Source organism: Apiospora aurea (assembly GCF_038362705.1).
Source record: "Apiospora aurea strain CBS 24483 chromosome Unknown utg000011l_segment0_segment0, whole genome shotgun sequence".
In the NCBI taxonomy this organism is placed as follows: Eukaryota; Fungi; Ascomycota; class Sordariomycetes; order Amphisphaeriales; family Apiosporaceae; genus Apiospora; species Apiospora aurea.
The window spans coordinates 25460-44310 of record NW_027117398.1 but is presented as its reverse complement, the minus strand read 5'-3'; the positions used below and the strand labels follow the sequence as shown (position 1 = coordinate 44310).

General features: G+C 56.9%; 9 protein-coding genes across 9 annotated transcripts; 5 read left to right on the top strand and 4 right to left on the bottom strand.

Moving 5' to 3' along the window:
* Positions 1-248: 248 nt before the first annotated feature.
* On the bottom strand, positions 249-1234 carry PG986_015021 (uncharacterized protein; the record flags this gene model as incomplete). The annotated part of the gene is made up of 4 exons (XM_066851243.1): positions 249-346; positions 377-859; positions 970-1111; positions 1166-1234. 4 exons carry the CDS (start codon positions 1232-1234, stop codon positions 249-251), a joined length of 792 nt encoding a protein of 263 aa, XP_066692332.1.
* An 820-nt stretch (positions 1235-2054) lies between these two features.
* On the bottom strand, positions 2055-3209 carry PG986_015020 (short-chain dehydrogenase; the record flags this gene model as incomplete). Its single annotated transcript, XM_066851242.1, has 1 exon — positions 2055-3209. The coding sequence occupies one exon, from the start codon at positions 3207-3209 to the stop codon at positions 2055-2057; it is 1155 nt and encodes a 384-aa protein (XP_066692331.1).
* A 571-nt stretch (positions 3210-3780) lies between these two features.
* On the top strand, positions 3781-5130 carry PG986_015019 (cytochrome P450 21; the record flags this gene model as incomplete). Its single annotated transcript, XM_066851241.1, has 5 exons — positions 3781-4012; positions 4104-4342; positions 4431-4493; positions 4680-4897; positions 4923-5130. 5 exons carry the CDS (start codon positions 3781-3783, stop codon positions 5128-5130), a joined length of 960 nt encoding a protein of 319 aa, XP_066692330.1.
* A 469-nt stretch (positions 5131-5599) lies between these two features.
* Positions 5600-8284, bottom strand: PG986_015018 (uncharacterized protein; the record flags this gene model as incomplete). Its single annotated transcript, XM_066851240.1, has 5 exons — positions 7872-8284; positions 7658-7805; positions 7257-7578; positions 6521-6856; positions 5600-6462 (listed from the first exon to the last, which is right to left on the bottom strand). Exons 4-5 carry the CDS (start codon positions 6762-6764, stop codon positions 5600-5602), a joined length of 1107 nt encoding a protein of 368 aa, XP_066692329.1. The 5' UTR covers positions 6765-6856; positions 7257-7578; positions 7658-7805; positions 7872-8284.
* Positions 8285-9027: 743 nt separating this feature from the next.
* On the bottom strand, positions 9028-9415 carry PG986_015017 (WSC-domain-containing protein; the record flags this gene model as incomplete). The annotated part of the gene is made up of 2 exons (XM_066851239.1): positions 9028-9065; positions 9133-9415. The coding sequence occupies 2 exons, from the start codon at positions 9413-9415 to the stop codon at positions 9028-9030; spliced, it is 321 nt and encodes a 106-aa protein (XP_066692328.1).
* A 2849-nt stretch (positions 9416-12264) lies between these two features.
* PG986_015016 (uncharacterized protein) lies at positions 12265-13157 on the top strand (the record flags this gene model as incomplete). Its single annotated transcript, XM_066851238.1, has 3 exons — positions 12265-12393; positions 12454-12693; positions 12777-13157. The coding sequence occupies 3 exons, from the start codon at positions 12265-12267 to the stop codon at positions 13155-13157; spliced, it is 750 nt and encodes a 249-aa protein (XP_066692327.1).
* A 10-nt stretch (positions 13158-13167) lies between these two features.
* On the top strand, positions 13168-13434 carry PG986_015015 (uncharacterized protein; the record flags this gene model as incomplete). The annotated part of the gene is made up of 1 exon (XM_066851237.1): positions 13168-13434. One exon carries the CDS (start codon positions 13168-13170, stop codon positions 13432-13434), a length of 267 nt encoding a protein of 88 aa, XP_066692326.1.
* A 1145-nt stretch (positions 13435-14579) lies between these two features.
* On the top strand, positions 14580-16337 carry PG986_015014 (uncharacterized protein; the record flags this gene model as incomplete). Its single annotated transcript, XM_066851236.1, has 3 exons — positions 14580-14926; positions 14995-15195; positions 15242-16337. The coding sequence occupies 3 exons, from the start codon at positions 14580-14582 to the stop codon at positions 16335-16337; spliced, it is 1644 nt and encodes a 547-aa protein (XP_066692325.1).
* A 1318-nt stretch (positions 16338-17655) lies between these two features.
* PG986_015013 (uncharacterized protein) lies at positions 17656-18615 on the top strand (the record flags this gene model as incomplete). Its single annotated transcript, XM_066851235.1, has 3 exons — positions 17656-18138; positions 18243-18429; positions 18512-18615. 3 exons carry the CDS (start codon positions 17656-17658, stop codon positions 18613-18615), a joined length of 774 nt encoding a protein of 257 aa, XP_066692324.1.
* Positions 18616-18851: the final 236 nt, after the last annotated feature.

Genomic DNA, 18851 nt, shown 5'->3' with positions numbered 1-18851 from the left:
CATCTCCGCGACACTTTCTGGCAGAGAGGGGAAACAACAGCGAACCAGATACAAGCTACGGAAAATGCTTTGGTGGTGAAACCCCTGGCATCTTCAGCTGCGATCTGGGCATCCATCACAAATACTAGGTTTGAAACCGCCATCCTCCATCCTGTCACCCTATTTGTAATAAACAACTCACAGGCTGCCTTCAACGGGAAGCATCCTTTAGACAAGTGTCAATGACCGCTGCCACGGCCAGACATTCCTCATCGCGCATCCCATTGGTAAACACCTGGGTCGAACAAGGCCCACCCGACGCGACATCTGGCCCATCTGAATACAAATCCCGTCAATATGCGAACAGCTATGCTTGAGAATTCATGAGTAAACTTACACGCAGGAGTGCCATGGCAAGGGCCCGTGGCGAAACTAGCCTCGCCTTCTTTTGCCTGGCCGAATGGGATGATGCTTGCTGGAGTCGGATCGAGTGCCAGCAGTCGACCGCCAATCTGGTTGGCCGCGGCGACTTGGCATTCCGCCGCATCTAGTCGCACGACCTCGTGCCCGTGAGGCTCGAGGATTCGCACGGCATTCTTGCTGGTTTCTTCAACAGGAGGCTGCAGTGGGAAAAGGGGGTCTTCGGGCAAAAGCCCCAATCGGAGCTTCTTGGGTCGAGGTGGCCCGTTGGTCCTGCGCCAAGGCACGTCGATGGCCGTCGCGTCGTGGACAAACGGCTTGGCGTCGACGACAGCCTGCATGAAGATCTGCAAGGCCGTCACATCGTTGGCGAGCGCACCGGCGGACGGCACGATGGCGCGCCGATGCCTACATTGAGGGGCATCACCTGCCGTCCGTAGGGGAGTCTCCTGGATGAAGGCTGGAATCCGTAAGTCCCGCAGCTGAGAGACGGTATCCGAACAGACCCTGGGGCGCCGTTGTCAGCATGTGTGTCCCATGATTCCAAGTTGGATCAATCCACCAAATCACCTGCGAGATCGGTGCCGACACCAGGCGGTGATCCTCGAAACGCCACCAGGGCGCCTTCTCCGCCGCTGGATCCGCCGGCGGTGAGACTGGTATTCCAAGGGTTCAATCCTCGGCCAAACGCATTGTTGTCAGACTCTAGGCACTAGAATGCTGCTGGCGTCTTGGGGGATAAGGGTATGAGTAAGCCGACACCTACCATCAGGACCTGGGACACATTCGTCTTGACGTACAGGACCGCCCCGAGATCGAGCAGGAGGTCCACCATCGCCGAATTCTCCAGGAGCGCGACGGCGCCAATGCAGGCCTGGGCGGAGCTATTGGCAGCCCACGATGCCGCATCAGTTCGACAACTCCTTTGGCGGCACGGGTGTCGCTCATATGCTCTGCCAGGCGCAGGCCACGAGGCTGGCGATCCTCTTGGTACTGCATCGCCTTCGGCGCCCCTTGGGCACTAGGGACGGCGGTGTAGCCCGCTTGCTGGCGACGGCCATCTTGACGCAGTAGCACGTCCGATGCACCGGCTTGCCACTACTAGTCGCGTGCCTCGAACTGACGGGCGCGGAACGCGCCAAGTGGCTCCAGGATATCGTGGCTTTCGCGGGCTTCTCATCAGAGCATGGAGATCACATTCGCGAGACACTGTCCTCATACTGTGTTGAGATGGTAGTCACGTGCCTTGCCTGTACATATATATAGCCACATCTCTGAGCTTCTCTCAGAGACTCTCTTCCTTCCTCCTTCAATCAACTCATTGCTCATACTCCCAGAGTCCTATGTCAATATACTGGATTGCTCCACCGCCTCATGGGGCCATTTGGTCCAGGCCGGGGCCCCTTTTCTTCGCAACCCACTGTGATGGATGCGCAACAACGACTGAGACTGCAAACGAGCGGCTTTTTGTCACGATAGATAAAGGAAGTGGTCAGATGGCCTCGTCGACTCGGAAGACCCAACTGCTTTGAAAACAGAAAGTAAGAGACTATTCCCACGTAACCCAGTTCACAAAAGCCCGCACCAATCCCAAGACGCCGCAACCAGGGGTCCTCAACAAATAACCCAGACGAAACCGCAAAAGCTGACCCAAACTAAAAGAAGTTCTTCGTGACTCCGGGCTGGATCTTCTCCAGCTTCACGACCAACTCCTGCCACAACCGGTCCTGCAGCTCCTTCCCCTTGGTCACCGTCCCCGATGGCTGGTCGATCCTGCAGTCGCTCATGTACTGCCCGTGCGTCTCGGCACCCTGCGTCGCGGCGTGGAAGATGGTCCGGCTGCCTTGCTCCGTGGTGCGGGCCAGCACCCCCTTCATGACGAAGAACATGACGGCCTGCATCCCCGCGGCCTCGCGCGCGAGACCGGACTCGCACAGGCCGGGGTTGGCCAGGTTGATGGTGACGGGGTAATCGGCGGCGGCGGGCTGTTGCGTGCGCTCGGCGATACTGCGGACGTGGTAGATGGGCAACAGCTTCGAGGCCGGGTACTGCTCGGCCCAGTGCGCCTCGGCGAACGCCTTGTCGTTCAGCGTGGCAAAGACGCTTCCGCCTCCGGATTGTCGTGCGACGTGCGCGTGGGGGAGCTGCGTGTGCGCGTGGGCTCCAGAACTGGTCAGCGTCAGCGTGGGGCGGATCCCAAACGTCGCAGCGACCTCCTTCAGCTTGGGCAGCACGAGCGCCGCCAACAGCATGGTCGATACGACGTTGACGGTGATCTGGGTCTCGTTGTCTTCGGCCGTGGACCAGGCCATCTTGGCGAGGCCGGCGTTCTCGATGAAGATGTCGATCCGGTCCAGCTCGGCCGCCACGCGGGCCGCGAACGATTTGACGCTGGCGTAGCTGGCCATGTCCAGCTGCCACACCTGGATGTCGGTGTTGGCCCGAGTGCTCTCGAGGATGTCCCTCTTGGCCGCCCCGCCGCTTTCTACATTTCGGACGGCGAGGATCAGTCTGGCGGCGCCCAGGCGGGCGAAGTGCCGTGCTGCTTCTTTGCCCAGCCCGGTGTTGCTACCAGTGATCACGACCGTCTTGCCAGATTGGTCGCCTTCTGGATAGGGCAGTTTTCGGCTTTCGACCAGTTGGCTGTAGAGAAAGCCCATTTTGAATAGAAAGGGGTCGTCGGTGAGGCGAATGTGGAATGTGTCTGGTTTGCGAGGAATGCTCAGGATGTAAAGATCGTTCTTGGCGGACAGGCTGCCTCGATACTTGTATGTCGGGAAATCACATTCTTTGTTGCCCTCAGCGGGCATAGTCGCAATGGAGTTAATCATTAAATCCGGCGGCCGGACAAGTATGCTTGTCCGGCTTGTCTGACCAACCAGCGAGCCGTTTGGCCGACGAGCTGCGTGACACAAGTCAGGATACCGACGTCAGCATTTTTCTTTTTCTTGCCTCCGCTCGATGATTCCATGGACGAACAGCATTCTCATTGACGAAATACTAGGCAATCCTACGATTGATTCCCATTTTCGGAGCCTTCGTTGGCTCATGTTTCTGCAATAGTGCTTTTTGAGGTGGTGGAATTGAACGGCCTCTCAGTCCCCGAGTGCCATTGCAGAACAACCCGAGGCAAGAGAGAGCAAGGTGCTGTGCGACACAGCAGGCCTACCTGGCTGCGTGAGGAAGATGTCCTGCCGTCCCCCAGGGAACGGCGATGGTTCCGGGTCACCCCTAATTGGCTGAAGAACACGAGGGATACTGAAGTGACTTGGCACCATCCCGCACCTGGTCCGCTTCAGTGCAGCAGCTACTTTTGAGCTGTCTTCCTCGATTGTTTCCTTCTTGCATATGACCGGTTGGATGGAACCGCATCAAGCCAAAATGTCTCCCCCTTGCCGCAGCGACTTCTGCTCCGACCGCCCTGCCAATCACATCCTCACAAAGCACGTCCTCTCGGGTCCCGAGGAGAAAAGCATCGCCATCCTGCAGTACGACGAGTACTACCGTCGATGGCGCAAGTCCTTCCAATTCATCCTCGGCCCCGCCGACATCAAGCGGCCCCTGCCGCTCTTAGAGTCGGAAGCTGCTTTGCGACGACGCCGACAACTACCTCGTCGGCGCTAAGAAGACGTACGCCTAGACAGAAAGGGACCCCGAATCCGTCGTGCTCGACAGCCTGCTCCCCAAGATCATGAAATAGCTAGCGGCCGCGCGGGACAAGGACAAGTTCACCGAGACGGAGCTTGCCTCTGTGGGCCAGGCCGCGGTCGGGGCTGCCGTCGACACGACATTGGCCACGTTCAAGAACCTCATGGTGGCCTTTGCTGCTTTTCCGGCCAAGCTCGTCAAGGCTCAAGAAGAGTGGCACAGGGTGGCCGGTGGCGAACCTCTTCATGGCGACAGAATCGACGAACTGGTATCTCTCAAGGCGTGCGTGTCTGAGGTGAGTCAACCACACACAGCCCAACCACTATTTTGCAGCGCGGTGGCGACAGGGATTAGCACGGATCGGTGACTGATCAAATCTCTAGGTCCTCCGATGGCGTCCGACCACCCCGCAGGCCTTGCCGCACGTGCTGACCCGGGATGAACACGTCGGAGAATACTGAGAATACTGAGAATACTGAGAATACTGAGAATACTGAGAATACTGAGAATACTGAGAATACTGAGAATACTGAGAATACTGAGAATACTGAGAATACTGAGAATACTGAGAATACTGAGAATACTGAGAATACTGAGAATACTGAGATTACTGAGAATACTTCTTCGCCAAGGGCACAATGTTCATCGCCAACGCCTGGACCACCCACCGCAACGAAGAGGAGTACGAACAGCCCCATGACTTCATCCCAGAGCGCTTCCTGGACAACACCCTCGGCCTGCGCCCTTCTGTCGCGACAGCGGACAGGAATCTCGAGAACAGCGGGCGTAGGGCCCTCTACGCGTTCGGATCCGGCCGCCGCCAGTGCCCCGGCGAGCAGTCCGCCTTCACGTCCGTCTTGCTGGCCGCCGCCAAGGTCGTCTGGGCCTACGACATCCTGGTCCCGCTCGGGGGGCCGCTTCGACTTCAGCGTCGAGACGGGTTTCAAGGATAGCACGGTGACGGCGCCGGTCCACCCCGAGGTGACCTGCCAGACGAGAAGCGAGAAGAAGCGGTCCGGGGTGGTGGCCGATGCACAGCGTACACAAGACATCGCCAGAGATTTGCTGGGCTTGGAGTTTTGAAATTCTGGCATGTCCCTTGATTGACGCGAAAGCATCTTGCTTCCGTGAAATGTTGTGCACAGGCATACTTAAGCACTATCAACTCCCTATAGAAGGCTCTCTGGGAGTGACACTTGGTGAATATTAAGAGACCTCTTATGGGCAAGAGGTCGTGGGCAATTTACTTAAGGAGAAATTCAAGGCACGGATTGTCACGTGTCATGGGCAATGGAAGATCTGGCATGCATTTTCAATTTTTTTTTTCCCTTTCTATTCCGGAGCTATCTGTCTCATCACCAAGGCCACTCTACTTACCAGGCATAACTTACGCTTTGGGAAACAAATAAACAAGAGCGTGTGTCCAAAAGACGCCACTTCGCGAAAACAACAAGCTGCGCTCTAGACACCACTTACCTCAGGGGATTCGGGCTGGAGACTGCTACTTGGCAAAACAGAGCAGATCAGTCTTGCCTCATAGAGTAGACTTACCTTATTGGCGACGCGGGAGAAAGAAGTGGAGGGAAAAGGGGGGGGGAAACCCCTTACTCCTCAATGGGGTAGGTGTTGGCGTCAACGGGGTAGATTTCTCCACGCGTTGCGAACCACACCGCAGCCTGGATGATGTGCCGGTAGACCGCATAGTGCTCTGCAGTCCGGGGCGCATAGAGGATGACCAGGTATTCGGGCACAGGTCGTCGGTTGCCCTCCATGTAGTGGTGCGACCATTTCCAGAAAGGCGTCGCAATGGCGAGGGGTGGCGCTCGCCCCAGCCGCCCTCGATGACCGTGCGGACGTCCTCGGGGTGGAGGACGACGTGCATGGATCCGTCGAGGCGGTGGGGGTGCGCGATCTCCCCGCCAAACTCCCAGTCACCGTTCCTGTCGTCGCGGCCGAGGGGCTGGCCTTCGGGAACCACCTTGCGCAGAGCCTGCAGGTGTCCCTCGAGGAAGGAAGTGTTGATGTTGAGGTGCTGGGGGTGGGCCCGGGCCTCCTCGGCCAGCATGTTGCTGAGGCGGAAAAAGGTCGAGGGCGAGGCCTTCTGGTCAGACTGGCGCTGCGGCGCGACGCCCTTAACGGTAGGACGGGGGCCGGTGCGCTCGGGCAGGTTGAAGAGGCGGCCGCGGTAGGGGTCCATGAAGGGCGGGACGCGCGGAGGCTGCAGGACGTCGAGGCGGGCCATGTACTTGAGGCGCAGGGTGCGCAACCAGCCACGGACGGTGGACGGGTGCCGCTGCGGCCGAGATCGAGGTAGGCGTTGTAACCGTCGTCGAACAGGCGGACGAGCCGGTACAGGACCCAGAGGCAGAGGAAGGGGAGGAGGAAGCGCGTGAAGAGGCGGGACTGGAGGAATACCTTGTCGATGATATAATATATCATCGAGAACAGGCGGAGATGCCGTCCAACGTCAGACCGTTGTACCAGATGCTCATCACATACCCCCAGAGAAGGTCGAGGAAGGCCCGGGTGGAATGGAAACCATTCCCGGCAGCATGGGCGGTGTGGGTGAAGAGTTTGGCGGCATTGTCGGACAATGCCTCGGGCACCCAAGGCGCCGGCGGCGGAGCCATCGGTGTGGCAGCCACATTCACAGTCGTCGGGACTGCAGTCATCGTTACAGTCGTAGACGCTGTGACTGTCGATAGAAGGCTCGTCATGGTGCTGGTGCTGGTGCTGATAGCAGCAGTGGAACTCGACGCACTGATTTTCGATCCAAAATAGGATATTGGGCTTCCACGGGGGCGATGTCCTGGTAAGACTCAAGAACTCCAAAAACTTTAGACAGGAAAGCCATTGTTCGATTGCAGTTTGGCGGGGTCGGGTTGAGAAGCTGGAGCTGTTGAGCTTGGAGGAGTTGGGAGTTGGGAGGTGGTGGTGGTGAGGATGCGATGGATGATGAAGTAGAGCCGGGCCATCTGATCCTATATATACCCGTATGCTGTCGAAGGCTTTTGAAACCCCATTTCGGCTGTGGCCGATGACAATGGCGGTCTTTCTCAACTATCCCATTGTTGCAGAACAGTTCGCGTCGTGACAATACAGTGGAGTGGGAATGACAATGAACCTCATCCACGACCAAGGGTTGTTTCCTTGCTAGCCAGCATACGTTGTTGAGTAACGAAGCAGGCTTTGTTCCTTGCTCGCCTTACAATTGATTGAGTTGTTGGACGGCATAATACCCAAAGTCCTAGCATCGGCTTGACAAAGGACCAGGTGGCTACGACCGTGGTCTACTTCGTCTATCTGCAGAGACAAGATGCGTGTATTGGCGAGGAGGCCTTCCAACTCCCGATGTGCCGCCGCGGTCGCTACCAGATCGGGATTATGACATTGACGATGATCCGGATCTCGCCTCAGGAACGGGTCCAGGTAGGCGTTCAGCATGAACCGCGCCTTGGCCAACTCGTCTTCGGTTTCTTTGAAGTCCCATCCCCTGTCGACGCCGAGCGCACCGCTGCCGTAGGTACTCGGCTAGCCGAACGTCCTTCCAATGGACATCCTGCTCAAGTGTAGCGCGCCGCTCCTCCATGACCGCCTCCTTCGTGCGCACCACCTTGCCCAGCGCCTGCCACGCATGCTGTCTAGCACCGTCTTGTCCATCTCGGCACGCGTGCCGCTCAGCAACGTCTTCGTATGCGGGAAATCGCCACTGTGCTAAATCCCTCTCGTCAATTCGCTGCGATGCGGGTCGGCCGGTGCTTTGAAAGTGGCGGGCGTTGGCCAAGGAGGCATCGGTGCCGTTCGGGCGACGAAAGAAGAATCACTTGGCGGTGGGTTGGAGTGCGTGATTGTTCGAACTTCGACTGCGTCGGATCGATCGGAGAGTGTAGTCGACCGCATGCAGTCTCGTGCAATTGCGAAGCTGACGGGTGATGGACGCGATGCCCTCGCTCGACTGAGGGCGGATTGCCTTGGACACTGGTGGGAGGGGAGCAGAGTTTGTGTTGCAGTCGCGACCGGGATCGCTGACAAGCAAATCGCCAATGCTTCTTCGGCAGCGCTGGGCGGGCCAATGGGATCGGGCTGCTAGACTGTCGACGTCGCGGCGGGCGAGGGCAGGGCAGGGCAGGGCAGGGCAGGGCGTTGGCTGAGAGATGCCGACGAGAATTCTGCAATGAAGGCATGCGACTACGCCAGGACTGATGAAATGATGGGCGTGGCAGCTACAGGCAGGCATTGCTGTGTCATCCGTTTGATCCCGGGCGGCGCGCGATGGATACCATCTTGATGGTGCCCTCCTGTCGGTTGATGGCGTCGTCGTTGCTGCTTCGAGCAGTTGTTGCTGCAGCCGAAAGTCCCGGAGTTGTCCGAAGTTGCGCGTTGACGGTCGACTCGATCGACCGGGGCGCTTTGTTGGTGGACCAGCGGGGAGAAAGGGAGTTGGGTCGGAGCTCGCAGTCGTCAATACGAATAGACAAGTACATATACAAACACACAGTGAACCCTCCCTCCAATGAAGCCGAAGAGACAGAGGAGCAATTCCCACGACTAGCCTACAGCAATTCAATCACAGCTATTGGGGCTTTGAGATCATGTAGGCAGTTTATTTGAACAACCGCCAGAGAGTGTAGGCAGAATTTGGCTGTCGATCATTTGCGCCGCGCTCTCGGTTCAGTAGGGCTTATCGTCTCGGAACTGGCGCTATGACGTCGCCACGGCTGGGATCTCTTCAGGCACATGAGACAGTCACACTCAGCCGTGGCAGCGAATCACTGGGGGTACATGGGGGGTGACAGTGGTGCATGATATAGCGAGAACAGCTCTTCTCGGATATGGGCAAAAGCTTGCTTCCATTAAATATTACTCTGCCGCACAACACTCCGAAGTTGTCCGTGAGTAAGTGCTGGACATTACCCCGAGACACGGCCCTGACCCGTGCCTCTTACTTCCCACCACTCCGACATGTGCGTGTCCTGCCGTTTAGATGGTGAAGATGGAGAAGGTGTTCTTTCCACCACCTGCAGAGAGAAGAAGAAGAAGAAGAAGTCAGCAACTGGGCAACAACAGGGGCAGGAGGCAACGTACATTTGTCGCTGCCGAAGCCGGGGCACGGCGTGTCGCACAGCGCCTCGTCGACAAAGTCGTCCTGGTCCGGCAGCTTGCCGCAGTGGCACACCTCGCCCGAGATGGCCATGGCCGTCGGGGAGCCGCATGCCCGCTTCTTGCAGCCGTCGGCGCATTGGCCCCAGGACATGAACTGGCTCGTGAAGCTCATCGACGACACCGCCTTCGAGGAGCACCCGACAAAGGTCTCGGCCTGCGCGACGGCGCAGGCGGCGGCGAGGAGGAGGGCGGCGGAGAATTGCATCTTGAAAGCTGGAGATCGAGGTAGCGAACGTGTGAGTGAACGAGTGGATGGATAGTCGAGGGTCGGGTGGCAGGACTGTGATGGTAGAGCAGCGTGTCGAGAGAAACGTGAGAAGCTTGTCGTGATCGCAGCGCCTATTAGTACGAAGGCCTTGACCCGACTGGAAACTGGAACCCGAGACCAGCAGCCAAGCGCCGACTCAGGGGCCGTCGTCTCTCTCTCGCCTTTCGCCCCACTCCGACCTGCCGCTTTAGTATAGATTCCACCTCGTATTGGTTGGGGAGCGAGATGACAGGTCAGGTACGGCGACCACCGCGGCGAGCCGAGATGGAGCCTGACCATACCCGATCCAATGAAACCCGCGCCGTAGCTGCTGCCTAGAACGACCCCCGCGGGCAGCTGTCAGCTGAGAACAGGTTAAGAAACGTCACTGACAAGGCCCAGTCTGCCAGCTCTCCCGTCATATCCGCTTCAGGGGGGGCGGCACAGCCCACCGGCCCACCAGCTGACCGCCTCACCGGGTCTTCCGGCACGCTAGCCAGCTCGTTGCTGGTCCTGACTTGGCCGGCGGGAACTCTCCCGATCGAACCCACCCATGATCTGATCATGATCCCAGATGCTTACTACACCGAGTCTATCGGTTGACATGCTGATCAGCGACACCCCAACATACGCAGATGCAGCAAGATATGCCACTCTATGAGAATGCCAACATGTGCACCCGTCTAGACGTCATCGGTCAACCTTGCAGCTTTTGCAGCTTTCGCAATCATTCTAGCCAAGCATCGGCCCAGACAGCCACTGACCCCAGAGACAGATGAGTTCACCGTTTTCCGAATCCTTCGGAGCCCACTCCTCCTGCGCGCGCTGGGGGTACCAGTCTCACCAGTCACTAGCCAAATGTTGGCCCAGCTCTCTGCTTTGATAGCATCGCCCGTCTGCCACGTGGGAGACAGGTAGGCCGGCCCAAGGTCGAGGTGTGTCGGGCTCGTAATCTCCGTAGGCAAAACTTCGCCTCCTCGTTCTGGAACGAGTGGCTCCACGACGCTGTGGCCTGTTCATTCCGCGAAGAAGCCTGACCTGACTCGCATGTCGGGATGCAGCGACCCCGTCCTCGAGCTACTCTGGCTTCTTGCGACATTAGCAGTCATGCCGTTCTTCACATGGTCAATATGAAGATGGCTTCCGGGCACTGTCTCGATGCTCGTAGCAACAGTCTTTAGCTTCTTTCTCGTCCGAAGTCAATCCAATGACAACGATGCGGGTCTTCGGTGTTGACCTCGACCTGATCCAGTTCTGCTTGTGAGGTTTTGTTTGTCGGATTGCGTATGGTCTGCTACCAGAAGGATGTTAGGATTTATCACAAGCACCACCACCTGACGGATCAAAGGCCGAGTTAGCAAATGCTTGCGTGCGCACAACATCACTCGCGTTGCGAGACGTAGATAGATAGACCAACCATAAAAAGTAGACAACGAGCCACTCGTGGCCAGCTCGGTTGATGGCGAAATGGGAATTCCCCCAAAAATACACGTCGAGCGAAAAGGAAAACGAGGCAAAAGAAACAGCTCGTGCCCTGGATCGAACAGGGGTTGCCAGAATATTGACGGTTCATCAGAATCTGGAGTGATAGCCACTACACTACACAAGCTTGTGTCCTAGCTGGATGGCAGAACGGCAGTTTATCGGGCCTCATATTGCTGGCGCACAGATCACCAACATCGTCGCCCACCGCGTGCGTCACTTGAGTCGGCGCCTTGAGCCCAGTTTTGTCTTTGCGGCAGCCGCCAACTAGCCTGAGATGCTCACTCGGAAGGGAGTTTGATGCGCTCACTCTCCTTGATCCTGTCGGACCCCCAGCCCACTGGGCCGTAGCCAGGCGTCTGCGACCTGAGATGGCTACAGATCTAGTGTCGGTTGACCGAGATGTACGTCGGTGATTGTCAGACACAACAGCCTCTTGCGGCTCCAGGTCAACAGCGGCGGTACGAGATCCCGAGTGCTTTAGGTTACGCGATGACCTTGCCCATCAAGTAGTGCCGCCTTGGACTTCCAGTTGAGTCTACTTTGGTTGCAGGCCTACTTCCTCATCGGGCAGGTCGCGACGGGAGATGGCGCTCTGATTGGACGGGCATTGGCAGATCGTTTTGCAGGACAGGGCGGATTGACTGCCGATCTTGGCTTGCAGCGTGTAATCAAGACTTCGTTGTCCCTGGAGAGGTATCGCATCATGTTCCTCGGGTTGCAGCTGCAACTAGTAGGGCGTCTAGAGATGGAGCAGCAGCTATGCTAATGCCTTCTTCGGCTCGTTGGGATCAGGTGTCTCGTAGCACTCGAGATTGAGTATCAGTGGTCGAGCACGAGGGCCGCTGTAGGAATTGCTGCTTGTTCGCAAGGACGCCTCATGGATGGCTGGTTGCAGCGTGATGCATCCTCAATTGAGGTGACTTGAACACCTGCAACCGTTACCAATTCCTGTCCATTCCTGAGGCGTCCCGATCTCCCCCCCCCAGGCAGACAGAACTGACAGACTCAGTTGGCGGGGCACCAAGGCACCTAGAAAGGCCCCCGCGAATTGCGACGGGGCCCCGCCAACAGCTCCAACCCGCACGCAGCCACTGCGCCGCGGCAACCTTCTGTCAATCAACCACTTCAGTCCCGGCCTGCCTCGAGCTGGAGCACTTCCACTTGACAATCAACATCTCAACTTCCTCCAGCCTTCACCACCATCGTTTCCACCATCGCGCGACTTATTCCACACCCTTCGTCGCGTCTTGCCACGGCAGCTTCCTCTCCCCTCGTGCGATTAATCAATCATCCGGCCTTGCGCCAGCCCATCTCACGCAATAATGTTCTTCATTCGATCCTCTATCCCCGACAACGACGACGGCTGGCTGGTTCTGGACCGTGGTTTTGGTGCTTCTGCTCCTGTTGCGACATCACCAGTTCCGTCCAAGCCGCCTGCGACTCCCACTCCCGTCATGCAGCGAAAGCCGCAGAAGCCGCAGAAGCAACTGGGCCGACTCCAGATCGTCTAGTACTCGATCCGCCACTGGCTCCTCTTCTTCGCCAACCTCCTTCTCTTCCTCGGCTTCGAGGTCCTCTTCTACACCCTGGTCGCCTGCCACAAGCCCTTTGTCTGTATCCGCGCCGTCATCCGCAGTATCACTGCTGGCCTTGCCCACCTCGCAGCCACCTGCAACATGCTTCTGGCCCGCGCTGGTGCCGCAGTCACCCAGGCCAAGGCCCTGGTTTCGCCCCGGCGAATCGTCAACATGGTAAGTAGTCGCCGCTTGCCATTGTTTCTCTGCTCCGACCATGTGGCTGGCCTTTGTCTAACTTGCTCTGCCACGCCACACAGTCTCGCCGGTCTTGGTTCCGCTCCCTTTGCGACGTCTTTGCCCGATCCCGAACGCGAGCATCGACTCTCCTCGCCCAATTGTCCGACCTGCTTCGAGCGCCCGATTTGCTCCGAGCAGTTGCCTACGCCGGCCTGGCCGTTGTTATCGCCGTCGCCCTTCTCGTCGGCCACGCGCTGAGCAATGTCGTCCTCAATGTCCCGCAGCCCCCCGCCTGCGCTGGCCCCTACAAGAAGCTGTCGGTGGACATCTCAGCCGACTACAAGAGCGGGGGGTTTGAGCGACCCCCTCGATATGATCGTCGCGCCCACGCAATCCGTCCACTATCGGGAGGGAGCTGCAGCCGCCGTCGCCGCCGCCAGGATCAACCCTACCACCACTGATGGCGCCAACATGCCCATCCAAGTACCCTTGCGCCTGGATTTGGGCCAAGTTCTCGACGGCAACCAGGTCAGCTTTCATGTCAGCATCCAGTGCCAGGCCGGACCTCTTACGTTCAGTCGCCGCGAGCACCATTACCTGCGAAGTGGCCTCGTCTGGAACAGCTTGAGCTGGCGACCTCCTGTGCTCGACCCCCTCGACGACGGCCGTGGATCACCAGCCACGCCCGTGACCCGTCAGGACGGTCGTGGTCCTTTCTGGTGGATCTTGAGATATTGACCTTGAACCATCTCGGTTCGTTGGTTTGCCATTGGACGCATTGGCGATTGTCATTTCTGGTCAGCTGTTGCGCAGGGAATACAGGCATGGAGAACCTTCAGGTGGGGGTGTCACGAGATCAACTCTGCCGTATGGTCTGGAAAGTGCCGACCGTGGGCAGATCACACGAGATTACAGAGTCATTGGAGTTTCTGTTTGCCCAGGTACTGAGGCGGCTATGCGAGGTTTTCTGCAGACAATTGATTGAGACGTGAGAGCACATTCACCACGGATCATGTGGGGAGGGATTTGTCGGTTGACAAGCTGGAAAGTAGATACGCGAATTCGACTGGACTTGAACCTGGCATACCGCTCGCATGTGCACCCGTGTTGTTGCATTGATGCGTATGCCCTTAACCAAGAAACACGGTAAGATTAGAGATCACTGGTGGCCTAGCTCGCGGCTGCACAATGCTTGTTGCTGCTAGGGGTCCAGACGTAAGGGGCGAATTGATGTCGGACAGCCCCATGCAAGACGGCACCGCGCAATTGGTATTATGACTTGGTTCGTGAGTTTCGCCGTAGCAAAACAGTATATCCAAGCATGCCGTCGAAACTCTCTTCGACCACCATTGGGAGGATGGCGGCCCGCCCTACGATAAGGCCACCGGCGACCCTAACTCTGACTCGGCCGGCGCCATCGGGCGACACAACGTAGTCCTGGTCCATATGCCGGGCATGGGCAAGATAAACGCGGCAACGGTTTCGGCCGATTGCCGAGCAAGCTCCCCCAATATGCGGCTCGCCTTGGTCGTGGGCGTTTGTGGGGGTTTTCCCCATCGATCGGGAAGGGCAAGACATTATTCTCGGGGGCGTCATTATCAGTGATGGTGTTGTTCAGTATGATCTCGGGCGGCGTTTACCTGAACGCTTCACGCGCAAAGACACTCTTCTCGATTCACTCGGACGGCCCAACCGTGAGATGCGCAGCCTACTAGCGAAGCTGAAAACCCTCCACAGCCGAGAGACACTCCAGGACAAGTCGTATCGCTAGTTAGCCGCCATCCAGCAGCGACGGCCCAAGCTCTCCGCGAACTACCCAGGGGCTGGCCATGATAAGCTGTTCGATGCAGCGTATCAACACGTTACAGACGGGGAACTATGCGATGAGTGCGCAACCTGTTGTGCACTTTGGTCATATTGCGCCAGGCGACAGCGTGATCAAGTCTGGCGAGGATCGCGACATCATTGCCCATCGGGACAGGGTGATAGCTTTCGAAATGGAGAGCGCCGGCGTTTGGGACATCTTCCCTTGTTGTTTGGAGATCAAAGGGGCCTGCAACTACGCGCATAGCCATGAGACGAAGCCATGGCAGCACTATGCCGCGGCCACGGCGGCAGCGTGCATGAAGGCCCTCTTGGACTCACGGGTTCCCGCGCAACTATCGGCTCCAGGTGTGTCGCGTTCGTGGATTGGGATTGCTGCAAGGCCTCGGAGTATTCACTCGTGCAGGTTAGAAACGAAGATCTGGCGCTTGCGTGGCCGGTGTGTATTACTAAACTCAGTATAAATCCATACAGCACGCGTTACCATGCTTCCTTTTCGTCAAAACTTGAAGTCCCCTGGGCGGGAGAGGGAAGCTTGGAAGAGCTCGAGCAGAGATTGTTCGTGCTGCACGACTGTCGCACACTTGCCATCACTGAGCTTGGTGGCGTGGGCAAAACCCAGGTTGGCCTTCAGTTTGCGTACTGGGTCAAGGATCACCAGCCAGACTGCTCTGCGTTTTGGGTCCCGGCATCCAGCCAAGAGGTTTTTGAACACGCTTAGCTCGAGATTGCGACAGACTTGCGGATCTCGATCAAGACCGACGACAAGAACGCTACCGTCTGCAGTGCGTACCTACCTGAGCTCGGCCGCGGCGGGAGATGATGCGGAGATGGTACTCACATCGCCTCGGAGACTTTCGGAGATACTTCCCAGAGAGCGAGTCAGGTTTGACGATCTGGACTACGCGATCCCCGGACGTTGCTGTAGCCGTGGCGGAAGGGAACGAGGCTCATCTACAAGGAATGGTCGTGCAAGATGCCACCAACCTGCTCAGGAATTCCCTCAGCCGCAAAAGCCTCCTGCGCGATACCCAGATGACAGTCATGCTTTTAGGCGAACTGACATGCCTGCCATTGGCCATTACGCAGGCGGCTCCCTATCGGAACCGAAATCGCCACGTATCTTTGCGGAGATACCTGGAGCTCTTGCGTGGCACGAAGCAAGACATAACAACCCTTCTGACAGCGAGTTTGAGGACACAACACGGTACTGGGGATCCCACAATGCGGTGGCTACAGCGTGGATCGTATCGTTTAATCAACTACAGGAAATGGATCCCGGAGCCGCCAGCCTACTGTCCTTCATTTCCTGTATCGAGCCGAAAGACATCCCCAGGCCAATTCTTCCCCCGTCGCAGTCCAACGAGATACTGGAACATACGATTGGGACGCTATGCGGGTACTCTTTCCTGGTGCACCAGGAGACGAGCGGCATGTTCGACATGCACAGACTGGTACACATAGCAACAAAATGTCTGGCCGAGAAAGCAGGGGCGTACCGTCGTGGCCGCCATCGCGGCGATTCGTCGCCTCGGGGGGCTGTTTTCGCAATGGCGTACGAGAGATCGCCGGGCGCGGCGAACACACTACCCGCATGCATTCAGGCTGCGAAGATCTGTGCTTCGGAGTCGGGAGGTCCCTTTACCTCGACAGACGTTTTGCGAATGCAGTGCTGTACCTTGAAATGGTATCGAGGTGGTGAGCACGCCATCTCCAGGACGCAGACGAAAGACGGCTCCAAGCAGACCACTGTCTCGGAACCGTATATATTGAGATGTACCGAGTCCCAGAGGCAATCCAAATACTCGAGCGTGTAGTCGACATATCGAGACGGTCGCTCGACGAGACGAATAAAAACCGGCTAGCATCAGAACATGAGCTGGTAAGAGCATATTTCGCCGGACGGATCCAAGAAGCCATCCAAATACTCGAGCACACGGTGTCAGTGGAGAGGAGGATCCTTCCAGATTGGGATGGCCATCTACTTGCGTCGCAACATGAGCTTGCACGGGCATACCTAGAAGACGAGAGAACCCAAGCAGCCGCCAAAATGCCGAAGCACGTCGCGCGAGTGAAGTGAAGAACACTCGAGGAAACAAACAGAGATCGATTGGCAACAGACTATTGGCTGGCAACGGCATATCTCAAGGACCGCCGAGTCCAAAAGGCCATTGACCTCTTCGAATACGTTTTGCGACGGTGTAGGACTTCGATGGACGAGGAAGACCCGGACCTGTTAGCATCAGAACGCCAACTTGCGAGAGCGTACCTCTGGAACAGACAGGCTTCTAAAGCCGTTGACCTCCTTTGGCACGTAGTCGGGGTAGAAGGCCGCAGTCTTGATACAAATCATCCCGACCGGCCGGCGTCGCTGATTCTACTGGGAGACGCAAGGGGACGGGGCAGTGACGAGCCACGGTGAGCTACCAACGCCGTATGGAGTTGTCTCAAGGTCGCCCCAAGACGACTGGGCTCTATCCGTTCTACCGATCCGCGTACCTGGGACCTCTGCACAGGACCGGCACGTGGCATCCAAATCGCTGTAGACTAGCTGAGCTACGCACTTTAGAATATAAGAATCCACCGAATTACTGACTTGTCCAAGCGGAGATTCCCAGGATTGGCTCCACGAGCTCGCGGCCCACCCTCATCGATAACCTAGATACCGTCGATGGCGGATGTGATGAAAGCTGGAGCGTCGACCGTGGCCCGTGGCCCGAGGCTCCGGAGAGTGAGATTAAGGCAATAGAGTTTCTTACATGCTCAGATCGCACTTACCCAACCCATGTTCCCCAGCGTTTTCCAACCCCTGACCTGATGATAGTCTCAGTATGCGAAAGATTTCGAGCGCCACGGACCCACTGATACCAGAACTTACAAATCAATGTCGTGCTCATTGCAGCTTTTCATTCTTGATTCTAGACGGTCGTGGTAAGCTCCACGATGAGTCAGTTGTCCTGTGCGTATTTCTGCCGATTTATTGCATCTTCCTGCCAAATAAGGTTGAATGCCTTCTTTCTTCTCCCCAGCCTCCTACAATATTGTTCAGGCAAGTCGGCCTTCTAACTGCGGAGTTTGCGACATACCTCTAACCACTTTAAAGCAGTTCTGCTCATCGCAGCTCGTACAAAAACAATGGCGCCGAAACGAAAGCTGGAGAGCTCGGCGTGTGCACGGCAGCCCGAGCCAGGCGGAAACAGCTCTCAGCAGTTTCAGCGACAGCAACAAAGCCAACACGACCAACGATACGAATCACGGGAGGCCAACAGCAGCTCTAGCAGCGGGAGAATACGTACAGAAGAGAATGCTAGCCGTGCCATGGGATACGTAAATCCTTGGCCTCCGCATTACCCGTACCTCGAAGGACAGCCGCTGCCGCCGCCAACGGGGCCGCCAGGGGCTGCGTACATGAACTATCAGGGGTATGATGACCCAGCAAGAGTTGCGTTGCGTTATGCTAGACCGCCACCTTCCGACCATCCCTATGGGGGGAGACATGAGCCCATCCGCCAGCATATGGCGCAACACATGGCGCCACAGTCCTCAGGCTTCCTGGGTAGTAATGCTGACCCAGGGAACCTAGGACTGCCCGTTCGGCCATATCCGCCATATAACCATGTAAGTAAGTGACCGCCTCCTATCTGTGCCGCGCCCCCGGAAGTTTCCTCTCCCTTCTTCCGATGGTAGAGACTAATCAGACTCTAAAGGGTGGACATGGACAGCTCTCTCCGCCGTATGAGCCGAGCTTCGCTCAGGTACACGAGCCGAAGCGGCACCGACGACGGCCCGAGGAGATTGAGCGCATCTACAAATGCGGGTGGGAAGCCTGCACCAAGGGATACGGCACCTTGAACCACCTCAACGCCCACGTTACCATGCAAGGGCACGGAGAGAAGCGGAAGCCAGAAGGTAAGTGTCACTCGTCGTGCATACCCGGACAGGGCCCCGTTCCTATTAATAGACCAGCACGACGGTACTAACCACAGCGCAGAGTTCAAAGAGATACGTAGACAATGGAAGGCCCGCAAGAAAGAACAAGAGCAACAAGAACGGCAGAGAATAACCGATGCTGAGAAGATCAGGTACACTCTATGATAGAGAATACTTACCATGGTTAAATACAACTGTCTTAAAATTGAGACGGTGCTGTTGTTAGTATATCTAGCTTAAGGGCTGGCTATACTCGAAAAGGGGGATTATATGCGCTCCGCGTACGGTTTATTAAATTTTCGTATAAAGGGAATTTAAAGATTCTTTTTTTAAGTAAATAGAGTATACCGATTTAATATACTATATTTTATATTAATTATATTATACTATAATATATAAAG